The following is a 14265-nucleotide window of genomic DNA, read 5'->3' as shown; positions in this document are numbered from 1 at the left end:
TGATCTCTATGGGGCGTTAGCCAAGTGATTCACCACCCTACCCCCGGGGGACAGAAGAGAAATCTACAAACGGACAGATGCACCATCTTTATTTTAAAAGAAAAGCCCCTTTAGATTTTGTTACTAGGAGTCTCATTTGTGAGGTCTGCTGAGTTTTCTTCCCCAATCCTACCTTCTTACTGGCTACGTTTTAATATTATAAATAGTGAGGAAACATTCTAGGCTACGTACTATAAAAGAGTACAATGTTTTCACTCTGTAACTCAACACTAATTGATAATCCTGTCCTGTTGATTGTGAGCCTTCAGAAACGTGTAATGCTTGACGGGTGGTTTGCGAGACAGGGACTTTTTTAAAAAACAACTCTATTGAGGCATATTTTACATAACATAAAATTCACCCATTTCAAGTGTACAATTCAGTGATTTTAGTAACTCTTCTGAGTGGCACAGCCATACAGTTCTCAGTTTTAGAACATTTCCATCCCCCTCAATAAGATCCTTCATGCCTATTAACATGCTAATACCTGTTCATAGCTCTAGGGAATCACTAATCTTTCTGTTGCTATAAATTTGCCTTTTCTGGACATCATCTCAATGAAATCACACAAAATGTGGTCTCTTGTATCTGGCTTTTTTCATTTACATATATTTTCGAGGTTCACCCATGACAACTTGTGTTAGTAGTTTGTTCCTTTTTTATTGCTAAATAATATTCCATCGATGGATATATGTTTCATCAGCAGGGGGTCGTTTAAACTTGGATTTCAACCTCCTGTGGTCTAAATGGAGCCCTGAGAACATAGGGCTCCTGGCGGGGCTGCTGCGCATGTCAAAGGGACTGCCTATCAGAACCAGCTTCCTCATCAGAAGCTCCGCGGGGAGCCTGACCTGCTGCAGAAACTTTTATAATTTTGCAGCTTCCTTTTTACATGAAACTTCTGTGCTGTCTACACATCGGGCTTCTGAAGCATCTGATAATTAGCTTAATAACTTAATGAGCATGTGTTTGAGTGGACAAGAAAGTGAAACCATCAATACTGTGTTGAATATTTTTTCCTCCCCGACAAAATGGAGGAATCTCTGAACTTGGTCAATAGCGTCGTCTCCATTACAAAGCGGAACATGGGTTAAAGATCGTGCCGCCTTTGTTAGAGCGATTTGGAAGGAAAGAGGCCAGCCAGCCGAGGCGGTCAGGAGGAGAAAGGGAGTGGACTTTGCGGTACATCCCAGCGGGTCTGTGCACGGCCCACGCATCTGCTGTTGTGGACGGTGAAGCACCGAGCGTGCCAGGGCAGCTAAGCACCTCCAGCAGGCCCAGGCCTGGACTTTGGACCTTTATCCCTATTTCTCAAGTGTTTTTAAAGCTGTTTTTGTTCCTTTTTTCCCCTAAATACACATCACATTGTAGTTATTAATACTTTGGGGGAGGGGCAGGGCTTTAAAATTGAAGAAAATACTTTTCATAAAAATATCAAAAATGGAAAAATAGTTACTTTTTTAAAAATTTGCTATACAAACCAAATGGCAGCTGTTGAAAATCTCATTAAAATGAGAATAAATTGCATTTGCTGGCAGTGGTACCTTTTTTCTTACAGTTGGGTCATTATATCATATTACAAGGGGGCGTATGCGTGGTGCACGTTTGATTTTGTCTCAGTATGGATCAGTTTTAGTGGCATAATTTTCCATTCTAAATGGTGTTACAAAGTAGTACAAGCATTGTGTTGGAAGTCACAGACCTGAGTGAATCCCACCTCCACCACTTTGTTTGTGCCTTTGGCCTGAACCTGTTTATTCGTAAAGGTGTGACACCTTCCTCCCGGGGGCTATTGTGAAAATTAGACCTAATTTAATTTCAAAATACTGCCTGGCATATGATGGGCACTTAATACATGGTAGTGATAGTGGCAATAACGTGTGTGGCTTTGAACAGAGGCGGTAACAGGAAATCCTTGGGTTTGAAGGGCAATTGGATAGCTGATATTTTCCTGTTCCTGGGGAAAACTGACTCATGTAGAAAACAAGTAAAGGGCTTCTGTATCTGCCTTGCAACTACTGAACCAGTTTGAGAACCTGCTAGGTACCAAGCATTGTCCTAGGTACCAGGGCTGCTGGAGTTAACAAGCAGACATCATTCTTGCTCTTGTGGAGGTTAGTTTGGTAACTCTTACTCGGTTTACACCTAGCTTGAATCTCCCAATGATTCTCTGAGGGGCTTTATTTTATGGTAAAAAGATCATGGGACCAGACCATAGCCAATGGGTTTTGTTTTGAGTGCTGTCTTTTCTTTGCCTCCTTCCTACAATCAGGTTTAAAAAAATCTGAGCTGACTTGCCTATATACAGCTTTTTGAAATAGTTATGTCTATACAGGGCCTAACTATTCACAGCCTTACAGACGTGAATGGTGTATTCGTTCATTTAAAATTTTCATTAAACTAAGTACATTAAAGAGAAGTGCAGATATTGTAAACAGTATAGTCCATAAATTTTTACCAACTTTCTGTTGGTATAAGGTGTAACGGTATACTCATTTTTAATCCTTATATTAAAAATCCTTAGAGCACTCATCACAGCTAGAAGACATTCAGTGAACATTTGCTGAATGGATGGCGCAGGCGAGGCCATGCTGTCCACGAGACCACACAGGTAGATTAGGCAGTGCCGGCCTCTTCAAGTCCAGTTCTTGTTCCCAGCTCTCTCGTTTGGCTGTTATAAGCTCAGGTGAGATGAATACATACATATTCAATGCCTTGGCGGTGCGGAATTCCATTATTTGCTCCTGATGTTTTATTAGTGAAGGAGATTGTCAGTTTAAAATGGGGAGAATCTCATCAAAAATCACTTATGACCTTCTGCACTGCCACCTCTGTGTAACAGAGACTAACTGGAGAATAAGCTACCCCATCACATCTCCTTTGACCAAAGGAAAAAGGAACACAAAGTGACCTTGTGCAGTTTAACATTGCTTTCATTTTTTCAACTAATATTTAGTGAATATTTACGAGCTGGCACTAGAAAGTCAGTCTTGCTGTGCTCTAAGCCCTCCACTGTCCATCTGGAATAGTAGAGCCTGGACAATAGTAAGGAAGTGATGGCTCTACCCTGAAGAACATAAATATCTTTTTAAACTCTTCACCAGTAGTTTTAGATTATAAATCCGAAATACTGCTTGATCCTGGTCCTGAGATCATGTGAAAAGACTTCTCCAAAGTTCACCACTCATCAGTAAGCGTTATTAGGACTGTGAGATGGAGCAAAGGCACGCTGCTGTGTCTCTGACTCCTTGCAAGCTTTTTAGATGATGATGTACTGGTGACTTGCGGAGAGCTGACCCCAGTGGTCTGGGCCATACCTAGATGTGAAGAGGGCTGGCTGTCCCTTCAGAAGGGACTTGTCTTGAGTTCTTATTGTTGTGTTGAGCTAGAGTTGATGGGACAAGAGCCGCTACCGTTGTGTTCTAGACAGTGAAATAAGTGTCATCTGACTTGGGAAACAAGTATTCAAGACCCCGTTGAGAGGCTAATCAGAGCTCCAAAATTACTGGGTAGAGCTCCCTCAAGCGCAGATGCTGGACCTCTGCAGAAATTACCCAAGGTATTTGGTAGAAATGAAAATTCCCCATCTCATCTCATCCTTGAGCTAATGAATCAGACACCTTATGGAAGGGGGAAAAAATAGAAACCTGAGTTTAAAACAAGCTCGTGAATGACTGATGCACAGCAGTTTGAGAACTGACGTTTAGGACATGATCCATGCCTCTTACAGCTTACACTCCAGACACCTGGAGAGGCAGCCACTGTGGATCAAGACTCTGGCTTCAGTCTTCGCCAAGCAGCACGGGCAGAACAGGAAGCTCTGGGCTTGTCTTGGCCAATCAAACTGCAGTATCCGGAGGGCAGGAAATCATGTCTGCTCCCCTCTGAGGTTCATCATTCCCGCTGCCACACAACAGTGTCATCCTGTAACCAGAGCCAGGCCAGCAGTCCCCAGGAACAGGCAGGCCACCTCGTTGTGTCTAGTTGGCCTTCTTGGATCTCAGTCATCCTCACAACTTCTTAAGAACTCATTCATGCAGAAAAACTGCAAAGTGTGCTGTTTACCTGTAAGTACCAAATCCAGTGAGGTAAAAATTCTCCCAGATTAGAATTGGACCCTGTCCCCTAAATCCTACTGGGACTGTCAAGAGAGGGTGTGAAATAGCTAAGGTTATTATTGCTGGTGATGTTTTCCATGGACAACACTTAGTTCCACTAAAAATGGTCAGGCAGCCATCTTGACCCTTACCTTTGACTGGAGAAAACTGAGATCACAGGTGAACGGGCAGCCACGTGGCGTAAGTATCTAACGTGGTGGGCAGGGGCGGCACACAGGTTATCTGCCTAACCGTGTGGCGAGCCGACTGCAGACCACAGGCCAAGCATCTGGGGGTGGGGCTTTAAACCCTGGGCTAAAACCACCTCTGAGCCCTCTGGGATACCTGCTGGCAGGTGAGCTGAGGATGTACACAGCAAACGTGCTTGATAACACAATCCAACTGGGGAGTGGGTAAAGTGCGTTTATTTTCTTCTATATGTTTCTTTTTCAAAAAAAAAAGAAAAGGAAAAGGAGAAAAAGCCTCCTGCCTTCCAGCACCCAATGTCCACTGGGCTTGGAGGGGGTGGAGCCAGGGCCAGCCCCTAGGAGAAGGTGTAGGAGTAGAAGGCAATGGCGTTGACGCTGTAGTCCATGGGGAGGAGGTGCCCGATGTGCCTGGCCCCTAGGCTGGCCCCGCCCAGGGCAGAGGAGTGCCGTAGCTTCAACAGGGTGAAGCTGGAGAAAGAGTTCTGAGCCTGGATCTCTCTGCCCTGGGTCAGCGCCAAAAGGAACCCTGGAGGAAAGAACGTAGAGGATGGAGGTGAGAGACCAGGGAGGAGGTGGGGACAGAGGGAGGGAAGGAAGAGGCCCGGGCCCTGAGGCATCCCGTGGAGGCCCCACACGCCAAATCCCTAACAGATGGTTGCACCAGGGTGCGTGAGTCCAGTAACGGTGCGGGGCACTGGAGCCCGAGGCCCCCAGCCCCCGATGCCTCCCAGGGGTTCCTAGGTAGCATCAGGGATCCTGGAGCTACTTCAGAGTATCTAATGGAAACCACACAGCCACCTGAAACAAGCTGCAAGGTTGCAGAAGGCACATTTCTTTCCTTCTAGCTAGGAGTATGGTGACTGGGATGTCACCACATGCTGGTCAGAAGCTCCAATTTCATGTTAGATTTGTCTTTAATTTTTAAAAGGTGGTGCCTATTTAAGAAATCCTTTGGAAGAGACTGTCTTTCTAAGAGTTCAAGGAAGCTGGACGGGACATTGCAAAAGGGCTCCCTGGAAGAGTGAAGGTTGAGCGTCTTGGTCTGAGACATCAGTGGCCTGTCCAGGCCTCAGGGCCCAGGTCCCAAGTCCTCCCCAGGGCAGGCTGTTTTCCCAGGCCACCCCCTTTCCAGCCCCATCTCTTGCCCTTGCCTGTCTCAACCTGCCCCCCCCTCCATACTCACCTTCCTTCAGCAGCTCCCAGCTCTTCCACACAGAGCCCACACACAGGATGGGGAGGCCAATCTCCCCTTGGAACAAGACCTGGAGGAGAGCAGAAATGGATACTGGGGGCAACCAAGCCTCCCCAGTGCCAGAGGGGGGCAGTTTCTTAAGACTAGCCCAACCTATCCCAGTCACTCTCCCTCTAGCCGAGAACCAGAAGGTGGACTCAAAAGGAAAAAAAAGGGAGAAAAATAGAGAGGTTCATAAAGGCAAGGTAGAGAACGGAAAGGAAAAAAGAATTAAGCAGCAACAGAGGAAGAAAAGAGAAGGGAGGGAAATGGACAGACGCAGGACTGAAAGAAAGGGAACAGCACATATACCACAGCAAACCAATCTGCTGTATATAAACACAGATGAGGGGAGGCACCGACCCAAAGAACTTTTCTGTGTTACAGACTTCCTGCAGAGTTTTTCTCATACCGGAAGTTCCTTTAAAATCGTATCCAGTTTACACAGTTTGGTGGGACAGTCTCCTTCTAATGGGAAAGGGCCGAGTCTGGCCCAGCAGCCCCCCAGCCTCCATTTCCCCCCTTCAACTCACCGGGTCAATCTCAGGCAACACTGCCACAACGTGTCTGCCCAGCATCTCCCCAGCCTTCCTGAAGATGTAACGGGAAAGGGGATCTCCCTGCTGAGCACCTGGGGTAGGGAGGAAGGAATGGAGCGGGTGAATACCCAGGGAGGCTCCGGTCCTCAGTTACCCTCCTTCTCTCTCTGTCGCAGGGCAGCAGCAGTGCGAGTACGATGGCTGGCAGAGGTCTCAAGCAGGAACAGACGCTCACCTCACGGCGTGTGGGTAAGCCAGCCTCCAGAGCTGCTTCTCGCCCTTACCCACCGGCCCCCACCAGCTACTTTCACCCTAGGAAGGGTGTGCTGGACAGAGGTGGCTCACTCCAGGCACTCAAGAAGGGCAGCCCCGCTGGGGAAAACACTGGCACCTGGTCTGTACTCCAACTCACACTGAGTTAGTCAGTGTGTCCCCGAAGGTCTCTCTGCTCTGGGGACCCAGGACCCTACTTGAACAGCTGGCTGGTACTCCTCTCGGGGCTGCCCACCCCCCTCCAACAGTCTGCTGTTAGTCCGCACAGCCCCTTCCTAGCTCTGCTCTGAAAGGGCCTCAGACCAGCAGGATCTAAGAGGGCCCTACAATGCCCTGAGGCTTCAGGAAACCAAATTAAGGGAGCACGGACCACACACTGGAGCAAGAGCAACGTGCAGACAAACAAGCCCTGTGGTTCAGCTTCTCCTGATACCCAACCAAATATGCCTAACCTCTCCGTGATTCCCTAGGCCTCTGGGTAGCACTCGTTCAAAAAGAAAGTTATAGATCTGCCCAAAGGATAACTGCTTCATAAATTTCTCAGAAATAGACATACAGCCTGCACAAGCCGTGACAGCTGTCACGAAGAGAAACAGGTCATATAAAACGACCGGCAGTACAACCTGCGTGTCCTTCTATCTCCACCTCAAGGCCCACCAGTGCCAAGGCCCACGGTGGCAGAAAACTGACGGCACTTGGTCAAAGGGAAATTGGCTTCCAATCCCCATCTGAACCCTACTCCACCCTCCAATTAGGGAGGTCTTCGCAGAACAAAGTCAGAGAAAACCCTACCCCATCTCCAGTACCTTCTGCAACTTTCCGGCAAAACCCAGCAAACCTGCATTTATCAAAGTCCCTATACAGGTGGGTGAGGATTCCTAGCCGATCTGGCACCTGAGAGACAGAGAAAAGGCACAAGATAGTCATCAGAAGCAAAGGAAAATTCCCAGTCTGCCCACCCAGTTAGCCTTCCTGATGTCTCTACTGTTTGAAAAGCTGGAATAATATTTGTTTAAGCTCTAGAGTACAAGGATTTGAGATTGCTCATTTGAGAAAAGTTATTTGTTTTCCCCAGCATGGCCTCTACTGCTCGTTAGAGTTTAGCCTGGACGCAACACAGAGCACAGACCTGCGTTCACCAAAGAGTCTTCTGCAGTTCCTTGAGGTGCTCTTGAAAAGATTTCTTCGGTCGAAGGAATCTAACCACTACTGCTCATTGCACCTCTCCCTTAAGAGTCACAATGCAGATCAAAGGCTCTGAGAAGTCAAAATTGATTTGTTTCTCCCACACTTATTTCACCACATAAAGTGCATCTTCTACCTCAACTACCTTACACACCTGTAACACCTTCGAAGGTCCCAAGAACCAGAGATTCCCTAGAATACGTTACTAAAATGGAAGAGGGGGTGGGGGGCTAAAATTTGAGCATCTGTGGCAACGTACTAAGCATGTCATACATACTGTGTCATTTAATCTTTCTAATGTCTTAATAATAATGACTAAACAATAAGAGAGGGAGTAGTAGACATACTAGTGGTGTTCAGAACCAATCTGCTGAGTCAGCTCGCCCAAGTGGCCCTCAGCCAGAGAGATGTCTCTCAAATAAACTTACCAGCCCTCTCCTCTCCCAGCCTCCACCTCTGGTGCAGCTAAAGGTAGCTGTTTCCTAACCCACTACAAGTGAGCACAGCCCAGACAAGGAGGGCAGTCCATCCCTGATGCCCTCCCTGGGTGGGAAGCTGCACCCTCCCAAGAATTCTCCCTGCCCCTCTTTAACAGGCTCTCCTCCCTGACCAGTACAGCCAGAGGCAGCTCACTGGCTAACATACCTGTTCAGACTTCACCTGCTGTCCCTATGTCCGTGTGCACTGTCTCCTGATCTCACCCTGCAACTCTCACTTCAGCCTAAATGGCATCTGCCTTCACCTCGCCACAGAGTCTAGCTGCCCAAGGATGAAGTCTAGCCTGTCCCCAACCTACCCTCTCCTCATGCGGGGAATGCATGCCCACCTCATTCTGAATCCGGTCCTCACAGACGACTTCTCCATCCTCCAGCTCTGACAAACAATTCACCCTGACCTCCCCGGGCCCACCCAGTCCCTCTCCTGAATTCACTCCTGCTCGGCCTCCCACTGCCCTATCCCAGGTGTGCATGTTTCCCAGGGGCAGGGGAAGTACCTGGAAATAGTTGAACATGGCCTGTTTGACACAGCCAATGTCATGAGGAGCCGCCTCTAGGTTGTCGATGGAGTCAAACACTATTTTCACTGCTTGGTGTGCAATCCAATAGGCTGCAGAGAGCAGAAAGGGCTAAGAAGATGGGGCAATCTCCCCGAGTTCACAGGGAAGGAAACTCACACCTAGACAGGGTTGAGTATTACAGAGAATTAGGTGCCCCAATTCCCAGCCTGGGGTCCTCTTATTAAACCATATCTGACTGATCCACGTAAGGGAAAGCTGGAGGGGGAACACCGAACAGGTGAAGCTGCGTCACAACAGCTCCCATCCCCACGTAAAGACCAGGTCAGTCAGCTGCCACCCAAACCACGAGAGTCACTGCCAGGAGCTGGACCCTAAGGGCCCTTATGAAAATGTCCACCTGCTACCTATGAAGAGGTGATGGTGGGAGGAGCTTCTAGACCCCCTGCCCACTAGCAGACTGGTACGGCATTTCCTGACATCTACGGCCTTAACCTTCACAGTGTCAATTCCCTCCTAAGGACTCCAAAAGTCAACACAGGTAGGCAACGGCTATTATGCTGAGGCATGAATCTGAGTCCTGGGTGCAAATCACTGCTGAAGAGCATGGCCAGCCACTAGTCCAGCATTTGCATCTCTAGATCTCTTAGTCATTATCTTGGACTCAGATTCAGGCGCTCTCCCCAGAGAGCCCCAGGGGGTCAGCAGGCTGAGGGGAGGGGAGAGGAAGATGGGAGCTGCAGGAAGTGAACGGTCCAGGACCCTGAGCCAGGCCCAGTCGGCGTGAGCTCACCTGAGCCCTCATCTCCCATCATGTGGCCCCAGCCACCGCAGCCGCTATCAGAGCCATCGGGGTTGATGAGCCTGCAGTTGGAACCTGTCCCAGAGATGAGCACGATCCCACCTGGGGAAAGGGCACAGGAGGCTCAGTGTGGCCGAGGCCCTGCACAGAGCACACAGCTTCTGACTGAGGAAAGAAAGGACAGAAACCAGCCCCAAGCAAAGGGATCACCACCCAGTTTTGTAGAGAAAACCGAGCCCAGCTAGTTTCCTGCCTGAAGGTGGAGAGCCTGGGTCTCAGAGAAACTCCAATCCCATAGTGCCCTTCTCTAGGGAACAGAGAGGCACACGAGTCTGTGTCTCCTTGCCCAGCCAGCCTTCAAGTGACTACCTGCTTTACTGAGTCCCTACCATGTGCCAGGGATTGTGTCAGACCCTATTCACACAGTGACACTCATTCAGTACCCTAAACCACCTTATGAATACAATTACCCCCATTTTATAGATAAGGAAATTGAAACTCAGAGCTTTCCAAAACTTCTCCAAGATGGTATAGCTGGCAAAACAGGAGCTGAGATTCAAATGCCAATCTCACGATACCATCACTTTTTATACTCCCGTCACAGAGTTCCTCCCATTGTCTTTTCAGCACGTGCTGCTTTCTCCAGCCAGCTTCATCGCTGCACTGCCCAGGGGCTCCCTCCTCTGCAACGGAGTCTCACGTCGGACTCCTTTCTTGCTTCCCATCAAGACACCCTTCCTGCCCTCCCTCCTTCTATCCAGTCCCTGCTCTGGCGAACCTCAGCTAATGAAGGGAGTAGGGGCCGTGATGAAGGCTGCCTCCCAGGTATTTACTAGTCAAGTTCTGCCAGCGAAATCTAAGGGGCTTCCCCAGGAAAACCGGCTCTCAACCTCACCCCTCCCTCCACCTCCTCACCATCCGGCGTAGCTGTGGCGATGGAGCCGGCGGCGTCGGTGGTGATTAAGTAGCTTTCACTCAGGTAGGGAAATCGGTCCCTCAGCTCCTCCATCAGGATCCTCACCGCGTCCTCCTGATCCCCACCGCTCAGGGATAGGCCCTAGGCCACGCGGGAGGTGAACGAGCAAGCAGGGCCCCAGACCCAGCTCCTTCCTCGACCCCCTCCCCTCCTATATCTGCTCCCTGCTTGCTACCGCTGGGCATACCCTGTTCATGCAGCCCCAGTCCTCCCTCCGCCACACACAGTGCCTCATCCATCGAAGGCTGCGGCTGCAAGAAGAACCTGGACTGAGCCCTGCCAAGACGAAGGATTCAACAGTGCCAGGTCAGGAGCTGGGGAGGACAACAGTGCCCTTAACAGAAAAATCAGGCAGAGGAGCAAGTCGAGGAGAGGTAAGCTTGGTTCGGAATGCGTGGGGTTTGGCTGTGCCTGCAGGACATGTCCCTGAGGATACGTCCAGGAAGTAGCCAGAGCTACAGCAACTTGGGAGAAAGCTCTGAGCCAGGAATAACAGGTAACATTTAATCAGCCCTTATGGGTCAGGCTCTGTGCAAACCAATTTGGGATGTATCATGCCATTTTACCATCCCAGTAACTCTGAGGTAGCTACTGTTATCCGCATTTCCCAAACGAGGAAACTGAGGCTTCGAGCAGGTAAGTAACCTGCTTAGGGTCACACTGCACAGATGCTGAGTGGCAAAGATGGGATTCAAACCGAGGTCTCATGGCTCTCCAAAGCCCTGTGCTCTTCCAATCCTTGTGGCTTGTAGGTGACAATGCAGCCACAAGAGTGGATGTGATCAGATGAGTTTCTAGACCAGAGACTAAGCCCTCAAGGCCCTTCCCTTTGCAGTCATCGGACTCATCTAGTTCAAACTCGCTGTCTCAGTGTTGCTGTGACCTAATTCCCAAACTCTACCCAGACTCACCAGGCTTCGTAGAGGAACAAGAGGATCCACCCCTGCTTTCCGTTTGGCCCTGTTCACCATCTCGTTGATCCTCTCCACACACTTGTCTGTCCCGATCAGCTGGCCCCAGTCAAGGGAAGGAGGAGTTACAAAGGCCTGCATGACCTCTGTCGCCCCTACAGGCTGCCAAGTGAGCCCCCAGCCCCCACCTTAACAGGAGTTACAGAGAATAAAACCACAGTCAAGCCCACTGGTCCCCTCAGTGTGGCCTTTACCCAGTGGTTTGTGCTGAGTCCATCCGCTTCTGCCAGGATCTGCCCATCCTCTGAGAGTAAAAGGACCTTGGATCGTGTGCCTCCCCTACAGAACACAAGGGGGCACTCAGTCTTGCTCAGAAAAACCTGCAGATACAGCTAAACTTGTGCAGTCCTTGTCATAGGCAGAGCCCAGAGTGAGGGGGACAGCTTCAGCAAGCCCAATCACCATTCCCAAACCCTCCTCTGTGGCTGGGCGTTTGCTGGGCTCTTGGACTTCCAAAACATAGTTTCTGCTCAGCTTCCCTTGGGGGTATCCTACGGATCCTGCAAGACCCTACTCATATATCACCTCGGTCTTGAAACCTCCGATGTGTGGCCCACCACTATAGCTCCATTAGTTCAGCCATGTCAGTGCCCCCATGGACTCCTCTGTATTAGAAGTGCGTTAAGCTGTTTTCCTGTCTGCCTCTCAGTAGACTACAAGTTCCACTGGGTCAAGCTCTGGACCATTTATCTACCCTCATGCCTGGCACAGGTAACACTCAGTAAACGTGACTAAAAAGAATGGCACGTCTCTCTGCTTCTCTCACAATAGCGAAAGGCTGCCTTTAGCAGCTCCAGCTGCCAAGGTTTTCAGGACACCCTTGTGAGAAATGCTGGCCAGATGACAGGAAGAGTTAATACCTGCTTAAGCAACTAAAGGGTCAAATGCTTATTACTGGGAGAAATGGTAGTTTGGAGGGAGGTCTGTGGTGGTGCGATGTATGTTTCTTTATTGATCAGTACTTTTAGGAATATCAGAAAAGGACACTGAAGACCTGCTGATCAGACTCAAAGATGACAAGAAGTTTCAAGGGGTAGTTAATGCATGAGGTGGCAGATTATCGTCCCAAAGAACCTCTTGACAAACTGGAAAAATGGGTCATATGTTACACATGAATATAACAGGGATGAACGCAAATTCCTGTAGTTTTTTTAAAAAAAACTGCAATAAATACAGGGCAGGGGAGATCAATCATAACAATGCATGTGGAAAAAAAAAGACTTTGGGGTCCATGAGTCAGCAGTGAAATGGGACTGCCACTGAAGTAATGCAATCTCAGATTCAAAAGTAAGTGCCCTAGCTCAGACCCTCTATTGTGCCCTGATTTGACACACCCAGATTCACAGAATGTTGACTGGCAGGGGACTTGGCGATCATTCGGTTCATCCCTCTTATCACTTCACACACGTGGTAACTGAAGGCCAGACAGGGCAAAACTCTTGCCCATAGTCACACCGAGGGGAAGAGCTATTACAAAAAGTCCTGCAGACAAGCTTCCGAACAGGAAATAAGCAAGAATAACAGAGGGTTGGACCTAGAGTGAGTAGCCTGGAGTGCCGACAAGAATGGAGGGGTTTCAGCCTCTCCCAGCTTTAGGTCCCAGATACCTTCCGGCAAAGATCACTGTCCCGGATTCCACCACGCTCCCGCTCCCCACCCCCAGTCCAGCAACTTCACACCTGACACCTGTTCTGCAAAACTCTCTCCGGAGTGGGAATGGAAAAAAGAAGCTTCTCCAGCGGAGCACTGTGGAGTGGGTCTTTCGTGGGAGAAAGGGCTGTGGTTCCGCCGCTAAACACAAAGGACCCCCCCCCGGGGTGTGGCCGTGCGTGGCACAAAGTGCCTACAAAGCACACGACCGCGCGCGCAAGGGCACCGTCGCGCGGGCACACACTCCTCCTCCACAAGACCCCGCAGCCCAAAAGCCCAAAGTGGCCGGACCCTGACTGAGGTGGGAGGTCACCAGCCTGCCGACCTGGCCACGGCCTTCCTTCCGCCCCGCCCTCGGACCAGAGAGGGGCCCAGGCCGCCCCTTCCGGACTCCCTCCTCCGGACCGCACTCACCCCTCTACACCCCCATAGAGCGCGGCCATGCTGCTGCCACCGCCACCGCGGATCCCGCCGTTTGCTTCCCTCCTGTCGGCGATCCCTGCACTCCTGCCCGCTGGGCACCGCCCCGCGTCACGTGAACGTCCGTGCGGTCCAGCCGACTCCCAGTGCGCGTGCGCGGGGCGTGGCACCGTGGCCCGCCCCAAACCTCAGGGCTGCTGGTCTGGCTACGGCGCCGCGCTGAATAAGTGCGGTCCTCAGCGGCTCCTCCAGATCGCCTCCCCGCCTCCTGAGCCCTGCTTCTGGAGATGGATACGGGATCCCAAGCGGCGGAGCCAGGAAGGGGTGTCTGGGCCGGACCACCTAGACCCGTTGCCCTGCTCTCCCCTCAGTGCCCGGAAGTTGCTGGCAGCTCCGCCTCGCGCGTGCGCAATGCGTGTGAGCCACGTAGACTGTGGGTGAAACAGGACAGTGAGGTACACCTGGCCAGACCCCCACTGGGGTGTGGGATCGGGGAGCTGCACGAAGCCAGGGGACCACTGGGAGTCTTAAAAAATTGCACTGTTCAACCCAACACCTGCCTGGCGATGGCAGAGACACACCGTGAGCACACGAGCACCCACGCAGACTTTACACTGGACTTGTGTGAATATGTGTAACCAGGAGTAACCAGAAGCAAGATGGGAAAGGAGAAAGCTCCCCAGGCTGTCCTTGTAAGCCTAGAGATGAAAGAGTTCAGCTTTCACTACTTTCCAAAGAAAGTTGGGTTCTTTGTGGAGGGTATTTGGGGGCTGTAGACTGCCAGGCAAACTAGCAGATACAGTCTGTCAAATAAAATTCATATTTTATGGCAAGACAAAAATTTAAACATAAAAAGCT

At 50.3% G+C, this 14265-nt stretch overlaps 1 protein-coding gene across 1 annotated transcript; it reads right to left on the bottom strand.

The window, feature by feature from the left end:
- Nucleotides 1–4543: 4543 nt before the first annotated feature.
- NAGK (N-acetylglucosamine kinase) lies at nt 4544–13765 on the bottom strand. Its single transcript, XM_060116665.1, has 10 exons — nt 13402–13765; nt 11532–11616; nt 11278–11376; nt 10306–10447; nt 9382–9492; nt 8568–8680; nt 7195–7282; nt 6110–6207; nt 5529–5607; nt 4544–4871 (listed from the first exon to the last, which is right to left on the bottom strand). Exons 1-10 carry the CDS (start codon nt 13428–13430, stop codon nt 4681–4683), a joined length of 1035 nt encoding a protein of 344 aa, XP_059972648.1. The 5' UTR covers nt 13431–13765; the 3' UTR covers nt 4544–4680.
- Between the last annotated feature and the right edge of the window lie 500 nt (nt 13766–14265).

Source organism: Mesoplodon densirostris, chromosome 14 (assembly GCF_025265405.1).
Source record: "Mesoplodon densirostris isolate mMesDen1 chromosome 14, mMesDen1 primary haplotype, whole genome shotgun sequence".
NCBI lineage: Eukaryota > Metazoa > Chordata > Mammalia > Artiodactyla > Ziphiidae > Mesoplodon > Mesoplodon densirostris.
Note: the sequence above shows the minus strand (reverse complement) of the source record. Positions and strands in the feature narration are given on the sequence as shown.